At 40.9% G+C, this 24,864-nt stretch overlaps 1 protein-coding gene across 3 annotated transcripts in view; it reads right to left on the bottom strand.

The window, feature by feature from the left end:
* CA10 (carbonic anhydrase 10) overlaps window positions 1–24,864 on the bottom strand; it is a 211,492-nt gene that overhangs the window by 186,351 nt on the left and 277 nt on the right. The window contains exons 2-5 of one of the 3 annotated variants that reach the window (XM_075169614.1): window positions 21,381–21,435; window positions 20,552–20,692; window positions 20,206–20,293; window positions 15,470–15,657 (exon numbers count right to left, since the gene is read on the bottom strand). In XM_075169614.1, the coding sequence (XP_075025715.1) occupies window positions 15,470–15,509 (40 nt within the window). In that variant the 5' untranslated portion in view covers window positions 15,510–15,657; window positions 20,206–20,293; window positions 20,552–20,692; window positions 21,381–21,435. Of the gene's footprint in view, window positions 1–15,469; window positions 15,658–20,205; window positions 20,294–20,551; window positions 20,693–21,380; window positions 21,675–24,864 lie in introns of those variants that run through there. The other 2 variants (XM_075169613.1, XM_075169612.1) reach the window with 2 other exon arrangements.

The raw sequence follows: 24,864 nt of genomic DNA, 5'->3' as shown, positions 1-24,864 counted from the left end.
TAAGATAACTTTAGATTGTGAGTGTGTATGAATTCCTCACTTGCCGCTCCCCTACTCTTATTTTATAATAAAACTAAAAAAAATTCTACCAAATGGCATAATTATTGTACCTACCAAAGGTAGGTCTTTTCTCTCTTTTTCCCGCACCTAACTGGCTGTCAGACCTAATTTTCTCCTCTCTTTCTCTCTCTGCCTCCACCATTTCACAGCACCTCAGTCAGGTCCAATCTCCTCCGCACCAACTGTCTGCTTGTCTTCCCACCCCAGTACGTAGCACAGCTGTCTTCACCCAGCCAGCCAGTCCCAGTTATAGCAGATACCAAAATCCAGCCCAAAGCACTTCATTTGATAAAAATGTAGGCTTTCTAACTTATTTCAAGCTTATCAAGGAAATCTGTTTCTCTCAGATGCTGATTCCATTTTTATCACACTTACATATGCAAATATATGTATGTTTGTGATGTGGTATATATCTGCGTACAAATGTGCATAATATTTGCAACCATAATAAATGTGAATGTAATTTATATGAAAGAACAACAACAGATCAGATCAAACAACCTGGGAAGAACCCAGTAGATGAGACATGAGTGCTTCCTTTAACAGTGGGTTACTGAAGAGCTTCTAGGAGTAGGAGAGGGATATGCCTGGGGAAGCGAGTACCTGGACCAGCAGTTGCAGCAGTAAATAGAAACTCGCGGAAAGGGGCAGGCACTGTACTCAGCAAGGACAGAACCCGGGGCCACAGGTATTGAGCTGAGCCCCTGCTTTTTAGCAAAGGTCCTGAAAGAAAGTAATCCCAATGGTGGAAGACTGTGAAGCAGTAGTTAAGCTCTAAGCTCCTAACACCCATGGACGCTTCTTGTTCCAGATCTTTCACACTCTCCTCCCTCTCTGGCAAAGGATTCTCAGAGCTGCTCTATCCCCCATTATCCCACACCCTGGATGCAGGGGCAAACAAGTTTGGGAACTGTTGATCTGCAGCAATAGTCAGCAGCAAAAGTGTTGGAAAAAAGAATACAAAAATAAGCAGCAAAGAGAGATCCTTCATCTAAAACCTTCCAGCCATTACAGCTAGAAGTTTAGGAATCTCTTGAGCCAGAGGTTCCACTGTATTAACCTGGGAATAACTGAGAACAATAATAATGCCTTCCCACACTTGCTTCAAGTTCCCTTAGTACCTGCAGAGCAAAATAAGGCCCACGGCTCTCATCTCTGGGAAAAGACAGCCTACAGCTAGCGCAAGTCAGATGTGTATTTAGCAAGATCAGTGGAGCTGTGCTGACTGTGCATAGCATCACTTAGGTTGGAGTAGAATCCAAAAGCTTCAGTTACGAGGAGAGCTCCATCCTGTCAGGCACTAGATGAATACCTACAGTCATGCATGCCCTATCCCAGGGAGACAGGCCAGGCTACCTTCACATGCTTCTAATTGGGCTTTCCTTGAAACTGATCCTGAATCTGCAACATTTGCAGAATGTAGCTGTTTGTTTACTCCGCTGGACTGGAACATGAGAATTACTTTAGTCTATCCCTTGCAAAATGCAGGCCTTGCCAAAATACTAAAGGATAGAACTCAAAGTCTAATGAGAAAGTATAAAACATACCTTCATCCTCCAGGCTCGAAGTATTTGACAGGCTCATCAATTTCTGTCTATCATAAAAATTTGATTTCAGCCCTGTAGGCTCAATAAATAGGACATTCATAGTTCAGACATCTTTAACTGCCTATAGAAAGTTGCTAGCTCCATCCAGCTTTTTCAGGTGACATTTTGACCTTCCTCTCCTTTTGGGGAAGAAATTAAGGGAAGAAGAGAAAAAAGAAGAGATAGTGTATATCCATCTTCCTCCTTTTTTATCCTGCATCAGAAAGAAATTGACATTTTCCTGGTAGCCACTGGTAGTTAATCTGCTCTCGAGTCAGCCCTTTCTCATATAGCCTTTCCTTGTGCTTTTTTCATTCTGATATTTACATGTTATTTTAGACAGCTTGTATAAGTGTCTTCAACAATGCAGAAATGCCAGGCACCTAGATATGATATGAGATCCATACTGTCATTTACATCATAACTAATCAGCTCTATGAGAGCGATCATAAAACTTATGATAAACATCTTAAAAAAACTGGTTTGAGGCTGATAAAACAATGAAAGCAAAGTCCAAATCCCAAGTTCAAATGATGTATAAATTCCACCCTGTAAATAACAAATAGAACATTCTCTTGGGGGCAGTGGGAACTAAAACTAACTGTTGCCCTTCTTCAGGAACGGCTATGTTAGGTAAGGCACAAGGGAAAGGAGGCCACATAAAACACTTGTAATATTTCAGCGTCACCAGAGTTTAACCTGGGAGGGCTTTTACTGGAAAGCTTCCAACTCTGCCAGCTCTTTGTTACATAGTGGATTTTATTCCACAGCTGAAGACCTTCAAAATAACAAAACCATGCAAAGGAAAAGCAGATTGACTTTTTGGCAGGAAGTCAATGTGCAAATACTAATGAAATAATCTCAGTAAGCAGTTGGACTCCTCAAAGGTCAACAGCTACGTAGTGAAGAACTTCAGCATTTAAGTTATTAACAATTTTGGCTTCAAGGACTCTGACAGTTTCTGTGCTCTAAGTTAAGGGTTTAAAAAAAAATTAAGATTTGATGACTGAACAGTCAAGCTCTCTATCTCTGTGATTCTTTAGACAAAAAGATTGTCTTGTTCCTATGGAAGCTACGAACCTGATTCCTCTCTATTTAGGACCAGAACCAAAAGCAAGTAGGAAAGTGGACTGTCATCAATGCTCTTTCTCATTTGTTTCTGGCAAAGTGCACTATCAAACACCCAATTTCAGTGCTGTCTTCCACTGCCAGCATCCTCCCTGTTAGTCTATATCCTCATTCTTTTATCTATTCCTCCACTCTCTTATTCCACCCCTCACAACCAAATACTCTTTATCCCCCATGCCAGTGTACTCCTGTCCTTTTTCTCTCCTGACTCAGAACTAAGGAATGGGTGCAAGCAATGACAAAGGGTGAAGAGGAGAAGAAAATTATCCTCAGGAAAGGAAGTGAATGACCTCAAACTGACTAAGCTTTGAAATACCTTAGGTGAAAGTCACTTGCTGTCCCTGCAGTCCAATTTTGGTAGAGTCAAAGTTGGTGGTAAAACCTTCAGCAGTTTTAATGGGATCAGAAGCAAGACTCCAAGCAGAATTAAGCACAGCTTAGGTCTTCCAGCTACTCAGTAAAGCAGCTTCACTTCTCATTTCTACCACTTTAAATTACGGAGCACTGATAAATTTACTGTCTTGCACCTTTATGGATCAGGATCAGTCCTACTGTGCTACTGACAAATATAGTATCACTGGCATGTCGGTAATTAACACAATGACGTATTTTCATGCTTAAGGACACCATTTCTGTTAACTGTACATGAAAGAGCATTTTGTCCCACTCTAGATTGTATTATTTTTCATTTTCTTAAGTCGGGAACTTTAAAAAAATCTCTTATTTTCTTGATGCTACTTTAGATGGCCCCTTCATTTTGCAAATCTCCATGAGTATAACATTTGCCTCTTGTAAATCACAAGGAAAAAATGTGCATGTAAGGTAGGCAATCTTCTTGCCTATGCTCAGAAATTTTAGTGGATAAATTTAAACTGGGTTTACTAGGTTCACTTTAGCCTATTCCAAATAAACAATCTAAATACAAACCAGGTTAATTTAATCTTATCAGTGCCTATACAGCTTTTTATAGCCCTTTATTGAAATTGATTTATTTAAAAATCACTTTTCATTTAGAGTTTGCTTTTAGAACGTGAAATACCCCTAGCCAACAGAAAATCATAAACACAAATACAAAATACTAGGAGAGATTACTGAATTTCCACTCCTCACTGTGCCCATTTAGACCAGGTCAAACACAGAAGGGTTGAAGTGTTTCTTTCTTTAAAAATGGTAGGGGTAGCTCTCGTTTCCACTTAATGTACTATCCACTTTTTAGCTTCCTTAACCCTAACACAGGTCAGCTATGAGAGAAATGTGAACTAAATCCTAACCTTCTATGACCCATGGAATCAACAACTTAACCTTTCTGATCCAACACTTTACTAAAGAAAAGAAAAGCTTAAGAGAAACAAGATGGGAGCACCCTATTTCTGGCTATATTGATTGTGGTTGGGATTGCTCATCAGATCCCATCAATTCCAAATCAGAGTAATAAAAAAGCCGAAATGAGAATTCTTATCTGCTAGTTGGATTTCTGCATCTCTCACCAATTTGAAACATACGGAAAGTGAATTCCACACTGGCACAATGCCCTTTCGACTCACACATCAAAGCACTGCCTCTTCAGACAAAGATACATTGAAGTTGAGAAAGCCTAAAAATAATATCTATATATCTAATCTATTTAAAGAGTGTCATCACTGCAGACAGGACAAAAAGAAGAGCTAAGCATTATAGAGAAAGCGATCTCAAGGAAAAGCAAGGGTACCTCAGGTGACACATGTAAATGGAGGTGGGAGATTAAGTGTTACAGACATACAGGTTTAATGTCCAGCATTAAGACATTTATATAAAAGGGAAGAGCTGTTTACTATCACACTACCAAAGCGCAAATACAGCAAGTATGAAAGAAACACAGACATTTTACTCAATCTGTGAGAAAGCGGCACATACCTGGACTTGGCTAAATTAGAAATATTTCACCAATGCATTTGTAACTCTATTGCTACAGCACTCAAAGCACACTGATAGTGAAAACTGCTCATGAACAGCACAGTAAGTTCCAAGCTTCTAAGCGCTTACTGCAGTAACATGGTCCGTTTCCCAACATCTTTGCAGTCCTTGGAGAGGTGTAGATGGAGATTTAATGAGCAATGCATACCATCTGTTAATATTGCCTTCGAGAGCAACTGAGAAAAAAACAGCAACACAAGAGTGCAAGAAGCTTTAAAAAAATGGACCATCAATAATAGGGTTCTCTGTGTATGATTGCTGTAAAAACAAATGCCCAAAAATGAGCAGACTACACGTTTATTTTGCAACTGTTAAGATATTTAAGTCAGGCTTAAACCTGGATTAGAACCATGCAATAAACATTCAGGTTAACAGAGCTAGTGGGCATATTACTTCTGATCAAAAGCCAAACTGGCCAAAATGCTGCATCCCAGGACCTGATCCTGCAGTACCCATGCTCTGGGCTAGCTCCTTTCTCTAACTTAACTAGAACAGATCTTTTGAGTTACATTGATTTATGCAAATACAGGATCTGCCTGCTTGTTAGTTTACACTCAAGCCAAGCGGGTAAAAAAAGCTGTCATTCTAATAGAGTAGTATTTCACACTTACTCAGTGGGGTTATAAATAACTACTTTGGATGCGAGACAGTGGACAGTCAAGCCCCTGGTCCCTAAAGTGTCTAAACAGAGAAAGCAAAGTCTGACAGCACAGTAAATTTTCAGCCACTAGTTAGGGCAATTCAACTTAACCCTGTGAAGCCATTCAATAGGCAGTCACAAATGCATTACAGGGAATCAGAGAAACTGCTTCATGTCTCTCCGCTCAACAAATGCTTCATTTGTTTGCAATGTGAACCTGATTAGGTAGGAAGAACTGCTCAGTGGCTGGCCGAAGGGCTAGCTAAATATCAGGGTACTGTTTTCCACCTTACTGTGGCCCTGTAATTTAGACCCACGTCTAAATCACTTGCAACATGCAGTTGAAGCTTCAAAGCCTGTCTATGAAGCTGCAAACAGTAACTCCCTTATGTTGCGAGTTTAATTAATGTCTACTCTCACAAATTGGTCTTCTATAGAACATGACCTGAGGACAGGCCTCATGTTTAGCTGGTATCAGGTATTTCTATCGTAAATAAGAAAGCGGTCACTTTTTCCTTTCAGTTTCACAATAACTATTCTCATTGATCTATTCACCTCAGTAAGTGTGACTGTTGTTTTCACTTAGATGGTGATTTCCTATAGGATAAGGACTGTATTTCCTAATAGCTGGCACGACAATTAAGTTCATCTTTTTCATCCAGTCATATACATTTCAGTCTTACCTTAATATTTTCTTCTTCCTCAAGAGAGCTTTGAGAAATTGCCAAAAATCCATTTAAATGCTTTGGGTTTACTTCCACAGTCCCAGTTTTATTTGAACATAATATTAAATCTGGAGGGAAAGAAATAACTGGAGGTCCATAGTTTGCATGATGAGTTATCTTTGGCCTACTTTATCCTACATAGCTTTGTGACAAGAACAGATGTAAAAGCTCTTTGCAGTCCTTAATCAAGACTTACTATTACTGAGATAACCAGAAGGCAGAAGAATAAGCCAAGTCACCAGGGTTCAGAAACAGAGATTGTTGCTTGAAATAAAGGGTTTATTTTAATCACTAGAATTCTCTGACAGAGTTGTAAGTCAATTATAGAGTTAAAGCCACATTACCTTGCTGTATGCTAGTATAACCATGTAAAATACATTCGTAGTAATTTAATAATCATAAAATTTTATGACATACTGACCTTTTAAATCAGAAATGCATTATTTTTCAATTATTTTAATGGGTTATTAATTTACACAAATTACAAATACAGCTTACTCCCCTCTCCCAAGCAGATTAATGCAAGTGCAGTTAAAATGCAAAAGTGTACTTTCCTACGACTTTTCCACATCTTCTGCAGTGAACGCAAAATCAAAAAATTTCTGCTTGTTTTCAGCATATAATGATAGGAATCAAAAACACATTCAGAGCAAGACATAATTAGATGATAATTTAAGCATGTTTCCCATAAAAGAGGTTGTCACACTGCAGTTTAAACAAGCACCAAAACCTAGTTGTTTAGAGCTAGACTGTTGTCATTATTTATTCAATCAAGACCGATTTCTTCTTCTGTATGTCATGTAGACATTGGGTACGTCCACACTAATCTTGCAGGCACCAGGTATTCAACTCCTTTCATCAAAGGACATAATTTTTAAAAGAATATATTTTACATTCTTCTAGAACTCAAAATCAAACTCTTCTTTTGTTAATTACACTTTTAGAATGGAGTATTTCACAAAATTACAAACACCTGAAAGCCAGAACAATTCCAATTTGCAACCTTAAGCACAGATGTGGTAAATTGGGCCCAAAACACATACATGAGGGGCTCCATCCCTCTTCTTGCCTAATGTAAAGCTATCGACTCAGATTAAATGCCCCCAGAACTCTCCCAGCCACAATCACAGTCTGATTTCTTCCACATGCTATTCCCTCTCCCCTAACTCCTATCTCTCCCATACTGTACTGATGGAGACCTGTTAAAACTCTCTTCACGCATTTTGTTTACAGATCCCTGCTGAAACCCAAACCACTACACTGTTGTGCCTAAAGTTTCCTCGTGTCTCAGTAGATGGATGAACTGTTTCCTCATTTCTTTCCTCTTTTTTTTTGGTACATTGGTTTTCACCTGGGGAAAACTTCTTGCACCTGCACAGAAATTAAGTACTGAAATTAAGTACTGAAATTATGTCTAGCTGTGCTAGATCTCTGGGAATAGCCCTGAGCCCTCATTCTCAAAATACTGCACTAGTTTAGAAAACATAATTTCCCAAAAGCTTGAACAGCCATTTCGCTTTCGGCCACATCTTCAAATGTCAGTAAAACCCACTTGAGGGGACAACGACCACTGTTAATGGCAGACAGACTGAAAGGACACAGTGGCTATTTTGACAGTTAGGGACAGTGGCCACCATTTGTAACAACGAAGTAAAAACAAGATTTAATTTCTATTGTTCTTATTTGAGCTTCTACTAATGCCAGCTCATATCTAAACATAGTAAAGCTTTAGTAAAGCATCCACATTCATTTAAAACAATACACACTTTTACTGTGCTATAGAACCGTATAAATAAAAAAGTATAAAGTTCACTTCCATTCAAGAGCAGCCAAGATCACTGTCTCAAAGAGCAATAAATAATAGGATACTGCTAACACCAAATATCAAGAAAGATAGTTAAAACCATTATAAATCCATATCTCTCAGTAACTTAACAATCTATAGGTTCGGTCAATTTAAAAGATCTAGGAACAGGGGTTTAGTGGATTAGTAACAACAGACCATTAATCTCTGCAGCCTCAATTTTAATCCAGCAATGACCAAAGTGATTGAAAAATCATTCTGGCCACATGACTAGTAAAGCTCCTAAGCACGGTTCTCTCACATACCTGAATCCCAGCAGCAGAGGTCACAGTATGTTTCTAATGGGACTATTTACCAAGAGACCTCTGCTTAATACTTAACTAAACTCAATGCCAACATTTTTGGCAGAGTAATTCCACTGCACACTACTTCTGTGAACTAAGAGCTGATTTGAAGATTTTATTTCACACTTTATTTCAGCCTATATTTGCAAAGCTTTCTTTTTTCCCTGGCAAAATATCCAAAACAAACTTGTATAAAACAAATACTTTTCTGTTTCTACGTAAGATTTTAAATAAACATGTAGGAATTGATGATTGTCATTCCAAGCAAATGCCAGGAGATTATTTCTGTACAGTTTATATAATATCAGTGAACGTTATATCCAAAACACTTCAGAGTTTTAAAAATAATGCAATAGTATTATGTCATATACTCTGTTTTTATACATAAGAATGCTCTATTTCAAAGATTTTGAGTTCTGGAGCATTCAATGACTAGAATAAATTCTTAGGTGTCCATTAATATGATGATATTATGTGACCAAGACACACTTCATCATTTGGTCCTCCACCACACTTACCAGGATATAATAAAGAAGCCATTGAAAGGGAGACCTTTCAAAAAGGATTTAAATTCAACTGTTTGCTGTGGTCTGAAATCTGAGTCACAGGTTCTTTTTCAGGAGCATTAAAAGGAAGATACTGACTACCTTGTCGAATATGCTTTTTTATTACTGCAAAGTAAATAAGTATTTCAAAACATAAAACCACAGTAGATACAGAAGGTCCCAGTTACATAGAGTAAGGAACTAAAAATGGGAGAGTTACAAGCATGAGTTATGAGAGTTACTTGCTGCTGCTTGTGAAGCATCGAGTAGAGCCAAAGCAGGACAATGGCTGGAGGACAGAAAGGAGAATTTTGCAGGCTCTGTGCCCTTTGGTAGATATAGCCCAAATACATAAATATTATGTAAATGTATTGTAGAGCTTTGTCCAGCCATTTTTATAAATCATGCAATACTTACGTAAACTTTCTTGCCCATGGTAAAAATTTATTCATCATACCATATATGAAGCCTTAGGAGTTACGTGAGGAATTTTCTACTGATACACACTGAATATGCTACCACCTTCTCTCAGCAGTAGAGAGGACATGTTTGGCTTGTTTTGGTCCCAGACAGAGGGACAGACAGAACCTCCAGTATTTTTATATATCCCTCCCAAGAAGTTTCCTATATGAGCCTGACTAAACTCTGCTTATGCAATCCAGACTGTGCCAGCAGCCTGCACAAAACTGGCATGAGGTTTCCCAAGCAGCACTGTTGGCACCACCTGATAGGGTGGGTCTTCCCTCACCACACAACACGGCTGTGCCACTGTCCCTCCACCAATCATGCCGTGCAGCCCCACAGCCCAGGTCTGTACACAGGATCTCCTCTTTGTATCAGGACTTGAGGTTTGATCAAAATAAAATTAAAATTTGTGCTGGAAAAATGGTGGAACAGAAATTCACATATGAAAAGCATTATGTATTACCACTCATCTCTTGCTATTTCACTTTTTAGTTTTTTGGTTTTGTTTACTGTAGTCCAGGGGAAACATGTTTACTGTTGTGAAAAATGGTGTCTGTTTCATTCAGGGCATCCATAAAGTGAGAATTAACAAATTACAATCCAGATTATTTTAATTCTGATTGTACAGTTTCTCTTGCTATGTTAGTCATACTACAAAAGTCCATATCTTCACTTTACCATACAAAGAACTGATATGATTTTACCTGGATAAAAAACTATGTTGTACACAACTGTATAATTTAATCAGAGATTATGAAAATTTCTGCTCATCTTAGCTGGGCTTTTCCAAAGATTTTGTATTATTCATGTATTATATCACTGCTACTCCTTGCTTCAGCAAAGCACTTCAGCACATTCTTAATCTAAGTTGTTTTATACAATTACATATTAAGACTTAGATACAGCAAAACACTTAAGCATGTCTTTGAAGTTTTGCATTTTGCTGAATCTGAGTATTAATGTATCACAATAAAATCTAAAGAGGATGACTAAGTTTTTAGCTTGCAAGTATGAAAACATACTTATGCTACCTAATAAAAATAAATCATATTATTTATTACTCTATTTTGCATCCTATTCCACAGTGAGCTAAATACCTGTGACTCTAGAGCAAAGGCACAATTACAGACTGGCAAAGATGAATTGTTAACAACTTGGAGAGAGTGCCAGGGGGGCTACTGAAGATAAAAATTATGCATCTGCAGATAACTTTAAATCCCACTTGCAATTACTAACCGCCACATAGCACCCTCAGGATCATCTGGGCAAATGAGAGGAGACTGTGGAGTCCTCGTAGATTACTTTGTTTTCCAGCAGGCACAAAAACATACTGTAACAGTAAGATACTGCTTATAAATATGAATGTGAATAAAAAAAAATGAAAATGGTGAAGCCAGGTGAACATATTGGAAAATAAAAAGTGGGAGTTACAGACAAAATGGATGAAATGCCCTGGGCTGAGGATTTCACCCCCCAAAATAAATCACATACGTGTTCACAGCATATCCAACAACTGCATTAGTACATAAAGGGACCTGTTGGTCTGCTGAGAGATAAAATTTCAAAGAGAAAATTTAGGGCCAAAACCTCTGTCTGGTGCCCTTAACTTTCTGTTGTCACCTACAGCCGCGCCAAGTGGATGCGAAACATGAGGCAGGCAAAATGCTGCACTTTGAGGAACGTATTTGTTACTCATAGTCACAATAAAAACGTAAAGAGGCCAACTGAATGAATGTTAAGAATTTAAGCAGAATTTAAATAACACACGCTTATGGAGGAACCTTGTGTGGATCTGAATTTTACCTTAGTATCACACTAATTCCTAGAAACCAATTTAAGTTAAACTCTAATTGATGTAATTCTTAAATATACCATAATTATACCTCACGATATCTTCACTGCTATTACTATGAAGAGAGAAAATACCTTGTAATACACAGGCAGAGAGAGAAGGAAGGATGCAGCCTCTGAGAGGACGCACCAGGCCCCATTCTGTGACCCTTCACTCCCAGGAAGCCACACAAGTTTAAACACTGAGGATAAATCTAGCTGAAGCAAACTGCATGAAGTCAAGAGGCAAGGGAGCAGAAATGACCACGAACTTGCTGCTCATCTGGGCTTCAAGTTCTAGAGATTTAAAAACGGTCGGTTTATGTTTCTTGGGGGCCAGACTGCCAGGTTTCATCATCCACTGAATTCGTCAAATGTGTCCAGCTGCAGCCATCCCCCCTCCAGTCAGAAATCGAAAGGCAGTGTTAGCATGTAGCTCATAGAAACCGTTTTCAGGAAGAAGTTTCTAGGAGTTTGCAAGGGCAGGCAGTGCCACAAGGACGGTCACCTTCCTGTGGGGCACAGCCTCTCAGTCCACCGACATGAGGAGCAGGGCAGGGAGAGCCACGCAGGTCAGCCACCCTCCTGCCGTCGCCAGGCATGTCTGTGGTGAGGAAACACGTCCCCGGCGAGGAGGCAGGTCGGCGGTCAAGCTGGTTAGTCCAGTCAGCGAGGCGAGGCGAGGTGAGGAGCAGCAGGGCACAAGGCTGAGGGCAGGCGAAGGGCCAAGGTTAAAGGCAGCTCAGAGCTGCTGAGGCACCAGACATGGCTTCTCACAGTTCTCTCCACAGCCTGACCCAAGGCTACTCAGCTGTGCAAGATCAGAGCTGACACGGACGAAGCAGCCGGACCCCGGGGGTGGGGGACAAGGCTGCAGAGTCTGTGGGCTCCTCCCAGGGCCTGTCACTGCCTTCCCTCCTGACCCTGGCGCCATGAAGGCCCTGTGCTCCCTCATTTCAGTGAGGTGATTCACTGTCTCAGTGAGGTGATTGTCATACCCTGACCAGAAAAAGGCATTAAAAGTAGTGCTGCAAGGCAGAAATGAGAGTGAAAATGGATTGTAATTACTTAAATTGCTGCTGGGCGACCTTCCACATGACTTTTTACCTCAGTTTCTCCATCTGTGAAAGTGTGGCCAACGCTCCATGTTCCCTGCAAACTGTTCCAAGCTCTGCCACTGAAATTAATCTTTTTTTTTTTTTATTCTTGACTGAAATATAACGCAAAGCTCTTCTCATTCATACCTTTCATTCTTAGAAAAATCCAGACCGCACAATCCCATTCAGAGAAATCTCCTGTCAGGATCTGTTCACACACTCCCAAGCAGCAGGATCAGGACCAGCACAGGGTCAATCAAACACCTTTTCTTTCCAGCAGCAGCAGCCCTTCCCTTCCTGCAGCCCTTCCCTTCCTGCAGCTTCCCACATGGGAAATAACACACCTCAGCTGCAAATGGTATGGCGTTCCACCTACGTATGAACAACTAGCTCATTCTCCATAACATTTCACTTTCAGGGGACACTACTAAAGCATTGTTATCCTTTTCTGCCAGCAAGCACAAATCTTCAGCACTGCCTTTTTCCTAAAGAGAGAAAGTTTCTTTTCTCTGCCGTGATGGCAAATGCAAATTAATGCTCTTTCTAGCTGCCCGAGTATGTCACCTTGCCAAACAAAATTTAGCTGTGGCAGTAGCAATCCTTCCGGACCCGCTCCTTCAGTTACCCAACAGCCATCCTACCGGGAGTACAGCTATCAGGCAGGGTTTGCTGGAGGACATGGTCATTCCAACATCACTTCAAACGGTGCAGTTTTCCATAGTCACACATACCAAAAGACCTTTCTCGATTACTCATGTTTTCTTTTAGCATTAATAAGGCAAATTCTGTAGGAGTCCTGCTGTGCTAGTCTTTCTACCCATGGCAGAACAGAAAAACTCCATTCTGATGACTGTTCTTGAAGCAGAACAGGACACTATAGCAGTTAACAGTAGGAAGGAACTTAAATTGGAAACAACCCACAAAACTGACAAGAAGATGATTTTTCAAGAACTATGTTTCCCTCTAAATCCATCTACTCAAACGCTACTTCCAAAAGCTAGAGACATCAACACATTTAGAGAGGAAAAAACAGATAACGCCGCTTAGCTTTCTCCGCCATGCATAGGCTTAGAAGCCGCTTTGGACCAGTCAGTGCACAACTCTAGCTGTTCCATACTTAAAAGCCAAATGACAAACGTACAGTATTCTGAGCTTGATCAAGTTAAGCACTAATGATAAAGGAAGGAAGAAAGAATGTCAAAATGAACAGATAACATTATGGATATTATCTTATCTCTACACGTATTTTAGTATCTTGTTAAAAAGTACATTCTAGTAACAATTAGTTATTTGTGAATTACAGCTGCTGTGATATTTTTCTGGCAATAATATTACAAAAGATAAAACTGTGGGGCATTTAAGTTTAATACTAATTTTACTACAGAAATACAAATGTTACAGATCCATGAATTTACACCAGAAACGTTTTCATATGGAAAAATACATCAAACAATGAAAGCATTTATTTTCTTTAGTTCTGACCATTGCTTTCAGTACACTATGTATGTGGGAACTGATCACCTTCCATTTTTCAAGATGAATAAAAGAAAATTAAGTATTTTAGGGCTGTAATCCTGGATCCTGGATAGGATCCTGGATAGGCCCTACCTGGCACTCCACAGGAGCACAGAGACCTGCCATCTAAAGCTTTTCTCATTGTCAAGCTTTAAGTTTTTGCAATTTGTAAGGCCCAAATCTCATTAACACTAAAGCCATTTATAACATTCTTGGAGTTCCAAAGTCTTTTAAGGTGGATGTAAACATAGGTTTCCTTATGCCTTCTTAGGTCAACTGTCAACTGCTAAGCACTGCATGAAAATGTTTCCTATATTAACAAATAAGAAGTTTACACTCATGGGCACCCATGTGCCTATGAGGCATCCAGTACTTGTCTACATCACCAGAAAGGCTACTATACTACACAGAATATAGGTCCTCTATTTTTATGACAATAATAAGTTGCTATTTTATCTTCAAGAAATTCCATTAAAAGACCCTTTTTATGCGGGATCTTTTTTAACATCAGTGGTTAAACCCGCAATAAAATAGTCTACTACTTTGAATTCAACTGTAAACAGGTTGGGCTACCAATTCTCCTAAATGCCAGATTATTATCTTTTTTAAAAATGTATTTCCTATTTATTTACCATTAATGTTTCAATTTATCCATCACAATGGAATTTTTTTTGCTTAACTGATATTCTCCAGTGTATGGACAGGCACTTTTGTGCTTTCTGATGGCATTACAATGGAAATGCAGTCACACTATACAGTGTTGCCTCTACACAAATAATTTAAAATTTGATTCCTATTCTCTATTCCTTCCAACATGATGCATAGTTAAGATAAAAACAAGATAGGAGCAAAATAACACTTCTCATAGTATGTCAGTGTTGTCCATACCTAACTGTCATCTAGTTTTGTGTACTGCTTGAGCTGGTAATGAGATAATGATAAAACAGTTTTATACAGCCTTCTATTAACAGCCCAGATGGGCCAATCATCCACTTCAGCCTTTGCCATGTTAAGTTTAGCCATAAACAATCAGTAACAATGAAAACAGCAGCTCCCTCCTCAAATAAATTACAACCTTTCAACCAAGAAAGAAAGCGATACTTTGACCAATAGCAACAAATAAGCAAAACAGCCTTTTAGGGTAAGCAGGAACTCCTTGTTCATTGGTATACAAGGAATATTCATAATGCAAATGGAAAGCCATTTCAATCCTTGCTGAATTTAAAATCTAGCTGTTGTAGATTTAAAAACTGAAACCTTTGCAAGAATATCAAGGGCAAAACTTCTCTGTAATATCAGTTGTATTTAAAGACTTAAAGAATACCCTTAAATTGAGAGGGCTTATTTGAGTTGGGGTTTTACTCCTGTTTTTAATAATTTTGTCTTGGAGGCTTGGTATCTAGTTCAATTGCATTAACAATGAGGCAACACGACAAGGCGAAAAGGTCCCTTTGCAAACTGGGTATTTTCACTGAGATTTGGAAAAGAATAGCAGCGATTACCAGTTTCTTTCCTTCAGTTTATTGGGTGGAAAATAGCTCAGCATAATGTGTGCAAAACTATTCATAAACGTTCCCTTCTACTACCTTTATATAAGCTAAAAATATGTGTGTTGCTTTGGCACTTTATCGCCTATCTGGTCACGCTCTAGCTGTAAAACTAACAATAAAAATAGAATGATGAAAAATACAGGACACACAAAAAAAAGTAAAGCAGACATTTATAGAAGACTACAAGGCTATTTCCATAGAATTTTAAAGCAGAAACATCTTCACACCTTTTGAAAAGGCAGCAACATCTCTGAAGTGAGAAAGCATTCAAGTGCTAAGGCACTGAGAGTCTTTGGATCCAACAGATGGCCTCCATCCTGTGTTTGAATGTGAGCAGGAGGATTGAATCCACGTGGATTTTCAGTAACATCAACAAACTCCGTGCAGGCATGAAGGTTTGCCCACACACATGAAGCTGTGGAGATGGGACAAAGCAGGAAAGAATACTATAATGGATTGGATGCCAAAAGCTCTTAGTTACCAGATGCACCAGGCTGCACGTTATACCTTCCTATATACCTAGCGATTGCTTTCTCTCATGTGTATATATATCTGTGCTATGACCCCTAAGATATTACATTTTTTACTTAAAAGTGCCAGAAAAAGCTATTTCTGTGACACTATTTGAGAATAATTAACTTGGTTTCAACGTTTTTGTCCAAACGTAACAATGAACCATTCACTGTCAGTTACTAATGGACATTAGAGCCTTGATATTCTTCTCTTCTACAAGACTACTTTAGCTTGAATTATCCCAGGTTGTACAATGCTAAGAGAAGAAGAGTTATCAGACCTTACAGACCATCATTCAACAGATAATTCAAGCCCTGGCATAATTTAGAGTTCCTGTAGGACAACTCTGTGTTATGCCAGGTAATGAAGGCTCAGAGACTGCTGAAGCAGCAAGACAGAAAATGAAGTGCGACTGTGCTCCAAATACACCCCTAGCCCTCAATGCCAGGAGATGCTACATCAGATGCTTAACACAGTGGAATTCCTTGATAGACAGGATTTCTTTTATACCATCTTAGTTGTTAATGATACACGATTTACGACCCCTGTGTGCTGCCAAACAGGCCAAAGAAGTTACATCATAAAAGGGATTTGCCCATACATGACTTGAGGACAATGGCAAAGGATGAAAATACTTCCAAACAATAAGAGAGCTGTAGGGGTTGCATGAATTTCATCCATATTAATTCCCGCAAGCCAAAACAATAAGAGGTAATATATCAATTCATAGGAAGCCACAAAGATCTTGAACATGCAGGATTTATAAATCATTTTTTTGATGGATTAACAGAAAATGTACATAGAAACCTTCTTAATCAATGCCCACAACAGTAGCATTTTCTTATTTAAATGACGTATCCTGCAAGGGTTTGAAAACAGCATCCTGGTTTTTTTTCTAGAAATTGATTGTTAATATCTAGAATCACAAAAAAATTGCTCATGGTTTATACAAATGACTATGCAAGCAAAGGTGTCAGCCATTATGGGATCAACAACACCCCACCTGAAAACACTGATGTTAATTAATCTTTGGTGGTATTATTACCCAGGAAGGAAATTTTGGACATCATACCAAAAACTATGATCCTCTTTCTATATAAACAGTATAATCCCTGTGCCACGATTATCTGCGTCTTCAAAGGAACAACAACCATAGAGGTCTTATTTCAGCATTCTATCTACAGGACATCTTCAGTTCCACTACCCTGTGTTCCTTCTATGCTGTAGTATCATTAAAAGGAACAAAACCTCAAAAGTCATAATACAAATCATGACTATTTTTCCTCAGAGACTACAACTCAAAGGAATAAATATGCATCATGACTTAGAAGGAAAGAGAGGGCTTTCATTTCTTTCTAAAGGATAGAAATTGTTTTCTTGGTCCTTCAGTCTGTTCTTATTTCTCATTTGCATCTGCACAAAGAAACTAGATTCTCCTTTCAAACAAGCAATTTCAAATAGCAAAAGCCTTAATTCAGTATGCCAAGGAAACAAAAATATTTGGTTTACGAAGTTCACACATAAATTATTTCCCAAACACAAGGGCCAGTAATTAAAAAAAAAAATTTATTCCTAAATCTCAGTGTCATTTCTTCCAAACCAAGCAATCTATCGTACACACAGTTAACTGACTGATAAAAAATATGTTAGGTATAAAATATTTTGAAAATGTATATGCCTCTTTTTAATAGATGAAATTACTTTCCAAATACTAAGTCTCACAAACATTCATGCATGTGAGAGACACCAAAAAGCCAACTGTATAACTTCATTATTTATTTTAATTAAGAAACACAGCATAAGTGCTACATTCAGCATAATTTATTTTTAAACATAATGTAAATACATAGCAAAAGACAGTGTGACACAACATTGAACCTATGTTTAATAAATAAGCTTACTAATAACGATAAACTAACTTAATAGTCTATTCAATTCAGTGACTGACATCATCCCTTTGAACAGCAGCCCTTAATAGGCCCTAATCCAAATAACCACTGGAATTAGTAGGAGGGCCATCACAGGTTTAAATAGACACTGAACCAAGCGTTTGCTAATGTTCAGGAAAGATCCATGCACAGAAGACCAGTCTTACATCTTCATTGCTGAAACAACTGACTTAATAAGAAACAAAAAAAGAAGAAAAAAATAATACTACCACATTCCTTAATTCACATCCCTGTAATTCGCAGCAGTGTGCTCAACTAGTGTTTTTTTTAAGTAACATGTTGAATGAATGACCAGTGCTGAAGTGCTAAAAATACACAGTTTCTGGAATCCAGTGTTGAGGCAAACCTTAACAGGCTTCATTACATCTTCTCTTACTTACACTGTTATCCAGACATCCCAGCTAGATAATATGCTACAAAACACAGTGTGAAAAGGATGACAGAGGAAAGATACAAAGCATTAGTGCCAGTCAGATATCTACAAATCTTAATCCCTTTTACCAAGATGACAAATCCTAAGGATTCCTGAAAAAAATAAAAATCCCTAGGGAAAAAAAAAAAGAAAGCCTAAATGCATGAACACATCCTCTATGTGGTTAAAATTATTTGAAACCACAGCTTTAACCATGCAGCAAAAATATCCCACCACTCATTTATTCACTTTATTCCCCCAAAAAGAACGAAAAAAAGAGAAAAAGAAAACAGAGATGGGTATCAGTCTGTTGGTAGTGCCAGAGGGAGATGGAGAGCGATGAGAGCCCCTGCAGGACTGATCGCACTATCAGTTTCAGAAGCCTGAGTTCCCGTGTCTGAAGATGAGGAAAGGAGGCGGGGAGATTAGGAAACACTGGCAGCTAAATGTGTGGCATAAGGACCTGCACAGAATGGGACAGCTTCTTTCTGTCTCAGGATATTACTGTCAGAATGGCCAAGAAAGTGATGAGCTTCATTTTTCCATTCTCACTGTGGTACTTTAAGAAGTGCCTGATTTGAAGAGAACTGGACAGGTGGCATATCAAGCTGAGCTAAATAGGTAAGTGTGAGATTTAAATGACAAGAGGCAGCAGGTTTTGCTGTTCTAAAGAGAGACTGAGTGAATTATTCTGATGGTACCAATGGGGACAAGTGGAAGGTCAGCCTGGGGTGCTGCCAGTGTCACCTGGGTGCCTGGTAGCAGATGGTGCCAGTCTGTAGGGATAAAAGAAGGGCTGATGTACCCTGTGGGCCGATAGCAACACTATTTGCTCAGGAATAAAAAAGTTTTGGGGCAGATGCAGGCAATACAAATTAACATCGATGCTGCCACCCCAAATGTTAGTGTAAGTGTCACCAGTCCAAGGGCCGTAAGGGTGGATCAGTCAGGAAGTGCTGCAGAAAGCGCAGTGGGGGCACTGCCAGGGTGAGATGCTGCAGGGGCTGCTGGCTGGCTGGGAGCTGGCCCATCTCTGCGTGGTCCCAGGGGGGCTTTGGAGCTCCCTCTCCCTAAGCACCTCCAGGCTGGACACTGAGATGTCCACCAGGACCCCCTATTTCCCCCCTGCAGTGCCTTGCCTGCGTTGCTTGCGTTCCCATTTCCGGACTTATGCAATGACTTGAGGGCAGAAGCAGCCTGCAGAGAAGTGGAACAGCAGGAGACGCAGGCAGCCTGGATCCCCATGGGGCTCCCTGAAGTGTCCCAAACTAGAAAACTGGCCACCTCCCCACTCCTGCCTCCTGCAACATAATTATTCCAGCATGACTGACATGACAAATTAACAAGGCAGCTAGGGCTTTTGCAGTAGAAGAGAGTGTTTTCCCCAAGAATAAATTGTTCCAATCCTTTACGCTAGACACCCAGCCGTGCCTATTCATTAATTGGACAAGCTCTGGTGACAACTGAAATTACCCGACTTCTACATACTGGAGGGGAGAGAGATCTTTGCAAGCTTAAAATGAGTAGCCTGAAGCTGGAATCCCAGCCACCAAGGAGTTCTTTGAATGGGGCTATTTTTTTTTTAATTCATTTTCAGAGCACGGCCACAGTAAAGCTCCTTTTAAAAGCAGAGGCACGTTTTTCAGTATCATTCCTTCCTTTGCAGAGCCTGAGCTGTGGCACCAGAACATGACAACTCTGCCAATGAACCGCAAACCTTTTAAGATCCGCAAATCAGCCAAGTTTAAGAACTTCAGGAGCTATGAAATTCTGGGATTACTGCAATGTTGTAATTAATTATCACAATCAGGTACATTAGGAATTATAAGCATCTCCTTAAAGAGTACACTGTGGTTATTTATTGCAACCACTGTATCATAGTTACTACACAGGTATTGGAATTAAGGGGAGGGGGATTGATGTTTGTTGATTTCTGTCATGATCTACTCACAATACATCGTTCATATATTTTTCAACTACTATTTTGATTTGGGTTTAACTGTACCTCTTGGCCCTTGCTAAGTAGAAGCCTGGGAACCCTGTATGGTACTCTCCCTCCCCCCCCGCCCTTTCTGTGCTAGCTGCGTACCTGAAATGCAGACGATGAAATTCGCTTGCAGAAGAAAAAGCACCTCCCAAACAATTTCCATCCTCCGATTCTCATGCCAAGTGCATCCCTCGGCGAAAAAAAATAACAAAGATCAATATCGCAGTTTGAACGATCCCAGCAAATTTCCTTTCGGACTTGCAGACTGTATTCCCCAGATGTGCTGACAACACATGTCCGAGCTCTCTCTCTGCACAGCTCAAGCGAGATCCCTTTCCTTCCTTCGCCCTCCAAAAAAGACCACGAAGCCAACTGCCAGCACCGGGCTCTTCCTCCACGACTGAGAAAAAAATCCACCAGATTTCCCAACAAGACATAGACAACAAACCCCAACTGATCCGGTCCGGAGAGTCTCTATTCCAGGGCGGCCAGGTGCACGTTAACCCCAAACTCTGCACGTCTCAGCGGGGCAGTGCCAGCATGCCTGGGGGAGGGAGGCGGCGGAGGGAGGGGGTTTTCTCTCCTGCTGCTACAAAATGAGCGGAAAGAGATTAATACCCGCTGCAACGCATTCGCCCCCCCGCATGCTACCGCACCTCCACGGCGCGGAGCACGTAGCAGCCGGCTCTTTCCAGCCCTGCCGGGGTTTCTGCAATCCCCGGCGAGCCGAGGCGGCTTTCCGCCAGGCGACTGCAGGGGTCGTTCTTGCCCCGCGCACGGAGCTGCCCGTCCCCGGCCGGGATGGCCCCGGCGCCGCCGCCCCCCGCGACCACCCCCGGCGGTAGCCCCACAGCCGCGCCGCTCCGGACCCGCAGCTCGGCGGCACAGCAGCGCCGAAACGCCCCGGGAGTGGGAGGCTGGGGGCTGCATTACATGGGCGCTCGTCCCTGCCAAATCCGAATTGCAGAAGACCAGAATCTGCAAGCAGCGGGGACTTGAGTGCATCGCCGGCCGGCTTCGCTAAGAACGCCAGTATTTTGAAACTTATTTAAACAAGAAGGAAAAGAAAAACAAACACAAACTTCTCGCGGTTTTGGTGGTAGGAAGGGCAACAAGAGGATACAGCCAAGAGTTAGCGAAGTACTTGCGCTGCAATGCCTATCTAATTGCATTCCCCAAACCACACCACTTCGGCATAATTTCCCTCCCCCCCCCCCCCCGCCCAAATTAAAAAAAAAAAAAAAGCAGTGTCAGTTTTGGGGCAATCTCTTACTTACCCCCAAATCCTCCTGCTGCTTATTTTTTTCAGCTCATCGGATTTGCCACTCCTGCCTGCAGTCCCAAAAACAAATCGAGGTCAAGCTCCTCGAGCCGCTTGCTGCAGCCACCTACCACCACCTTAGCTGTAAGGAGGTACCATAGCTCGTTGGATTTCCCCCCTCCTCCCCTAATTCCGACTATTTCGCCATTTCCCCGAGTAGGAGACTGTGCTGCGGGGTGCCGCGGGCCGGCGGGCGGCAGCGCCGGGCACGGCGGGGGCTCGGCGCGGCGGCGCGCACGGGCGCGGGCCTGCGGGCGAGCGCTCCGCCGCGGAGGCGGTGCCTGGGCGGGCGGCGGCGGGGCCGCACCGCGGCAGGGGGGTCTGCGGCTGGGACCGGGCAGGCATGAGCCGGCGGGGGAAGGCAGAAGAAAAAAACCTCCCTCCCGCGCGGCCGCCTCGGCTGTCTCAGGCACATTCCAGAAGCTGCTGCTCACTTTGTTTAAAATGTGGGTCCAGTTCCCCCCCACACCCCAAAGAAGAGGTGCCCCTGGCTCGGGGAGAGGTTAGGTGCAGAAAACTGGGCGCAGAAAGGCAGCGTTGGCAGAGGCAAGGGGCTGCGGGCGAGGGAGCTGCCCGGCGCGGGTAAGCGGGCAGGGGGCTGCCCCGGGCCGTAGTGCCCTGCGGGGTGGCTCGGTCTGTCGTGAAAGAAGGGAGGGGGCAGGGGCTTTGGGCTGCAAACGAAAATGCCGGCTCAGGGCAGGTGTGAAAAGGTGATCCTGCAACTGCTTCGACTGCGGATGCCTTCATTGATCACTGTAAGGCAGAGGGAAGGGGGAGGGAGAGAGATGCTTTGGGTTTCAAACTGATATCCCAGCTCTTGGCAGGTATGCAGAGGTCATATTACAAATACTCCAGCGGGGGATGCATGCATAATAGATTGAACATAGGTTGGTTTATAAACAGTTCTCCAGCCTAGGGCATACTTGTAAAATGCACCTTTGTTTGGATTCTAGCAAAATGAGGACGCCTGGATCTCTGAATGGGGAAGGAGAGGATCTTTAAGAGAAGAAACCACAGGCTAGGTTGTTTTTTTTATCGGCTCTGAGAAATGTGTAGGAGTCATAGGTTTCAAGTCATCGTGACGATATTTAATTGCGGTAGATCAGGTTTCTTGAGTGCTTCAAAGCAACTGGAAGGGACAAAATCGTCACTATTTGAAAGGAAGAACTGGACTGCAGGCACTTAGTAGTCAACTTGATTCTTGTATTCATTTTGCTAATTCTTAGGGTAGTATAAGTGCTCTTCGCACTGCAGCAGTCTCTGCCTGATGTTTACTCCATCTCTTCTCATGGGTTATAAAGAGACTCAGGATTTTAACAAACTAATTGCCATCATCTGCCCAGTGAGAACAGCGAGGCTGGACACGAGGCACACTCATTCTTTAGGGAGAAATGACTTAACTTAAAGAATTCCCATATTTTTTGATGGATTTTCATTAAACAGTGGGACTGTGCACAAGCGGGATTTCTTTCCTTGGTAGGATTGCAGAATGCTGAGTGTCAGTTGAATACTTAAGTTTAGGCAACTGAGAATTATCCCTCCTGGGCAAAATGAAATGCATAGGATTTAGGGAACTAAGGCAGCCTGTGGGTGAGCAGGCATTTATCAGGTATGCCATTATATAGATATGCCTTTGGGCACTGAATGAGTTGTCCAGAAGCACCAAACTAGTATAGATTTTTTAAACAGGTTGCAAAACAATTTGCATCTGGTTCTTGAAAAGTTAATGGAATAAGGACTGCAAGGAATCCTTCTAAGTCATTCCTTCAAGATCATGTTACCAAATGAAGGCTCAGATAAGCAGAAGAAACAATTATTATTGAACCTGAGACCTTGTTTGTTGAGTGTTCTGTGGTTTTAGAGTAATGCAAAATAGCATATGCAATTCTCTTCTTTATGCCTTTTTAAAATCCAGGTTAATATCTCCTACTCCAGTATTATAAAAGGCATGGGTGGCGTCCTCTATCTGTAGTGTAGATGTATTTAAGCACGCTTTAGGAAATGCTCAGTAAATGTTTCCATTGATGTTTACTAAACTCCTTTACTCAAAATAGATGAATGTTTTCCATGGATTTGACTGTAAATTCTCTTCTGGGCTTTCCCAACTAATTTCTTACAGTAACATCCCAATTCAGAACATAATAAACCCGCAAAGAGACCTTATCTTTTATATTTACACAGACATCCTTGTTCCTAAACTAGTCTCCTTGAAGTTATGGCATTACATGTGGGAAAATAAATGTCTCAAGCAAGTGAGATGACCTGTCATAAAAGGGTGTGTTGTCCATTAAGTCAGCAAAGAATTGAATTGGTGATAAGAGAGAATGCCAAATCCGAAGCAGCAAGCTCATGTTTAATTCCTGTTGATGTCAGTGGAACTTATATATGAGTTTAATGGCAGGAAAAAATTAGGTAGTTGATGTTGGCTGCTAGCAGATAGCCAAAACTCTGAAATATATTAATTTTTGTGCATCTTTTTAGTGTAGTATGTTTATCATCCTCATGCAAACTTTATATTTATTTCAGTGGCCTGTGATAAATAAGTAGTTTGTGACTCAGACTGAAAAATCTATGAGGGATCAAAGGCAAACTGAAAGTTTTCTTCACCTGGAAAATACAGTAGTGAGCACGCATTTTTTTAAATCTAGATAAATAATAATGAGTTCATTCTGCTGTCATTTACTTGCTGTGATGTTACTTGACTGGCAGCGGCTTTAAAGCTTGGTTTTGAAGTCATTATGGCCATATTGGCTGCTGCAGCTCCACACAAAACCTTAGTTCAATAAAGTTGAATGGATGTCAATATGGGTCTATTCCAAATCCCATTGAAATCAATTGGAATATTCCTGCAGACTTCGATGAGTGTTGGTCAGGCTTTCACTATAGAATTTGGCACAGTATATTTGATCCCAAGGGAAATGGTTTAATATAGTAGGGTATATTTGGCATAGAAGCAGAACATAACTCTCCTGTGTACATTGGTGTAGTTTTAAGTTCAAAACAGACAAAAATGCTGGCTGCAGCATCAAGTTTTTGTTGTGTGAGTTTCCATTCAAAACTCCTGTAACTCACTGAAATGAAGGGGTTTGATATTTGCTGCATTTATTTGAGTTCCATTCATATTTATACAGTTGGCTAAACTTCTTAAACTTAATCTTGCCAACCTTTAAGCTGTACTGAAGTCATTGGACTGCTCTTGTGCCTAGAGGTAAAAATGACTGCAAAATGGGTTTAGACAGGTCTCTGAGGCATGTTTGTGTATTTTAATTGAGAGGATTTTACTATCTAGAAGCTGCGGCTGGGATTTCTGTCAGAGTTTAAGAGTACCTAACGTATTAATTACAAGCTGGACACCTAGTTTCTTCAGGCCGGATTTACAGAGAAAGACTTTTTGGTTTAGTTATGCAAACAGAGTTCAAAAAGTACTTACAAAATCCACA

The sequence above is a fragment of the Calonectris borealis genome, chromosome 20 (assembly GCF_964195595.1).
Source record: "Calonectris borealis chromosome 20, bCalBor7.hap1.2, whole genome shotgun sequence".
In the NCBI taxonomy this organism is placed as follows: Eukaryota; Metazoa; Chordata; class Aves; order Procellariiformes; family Procellariidae; genus Calonectris; species Calonectris borealis.
Note: the sequence above shows the minus strand (reverse complement) of the source record. Positions and strands in the feature narration are given on the sequence as shown.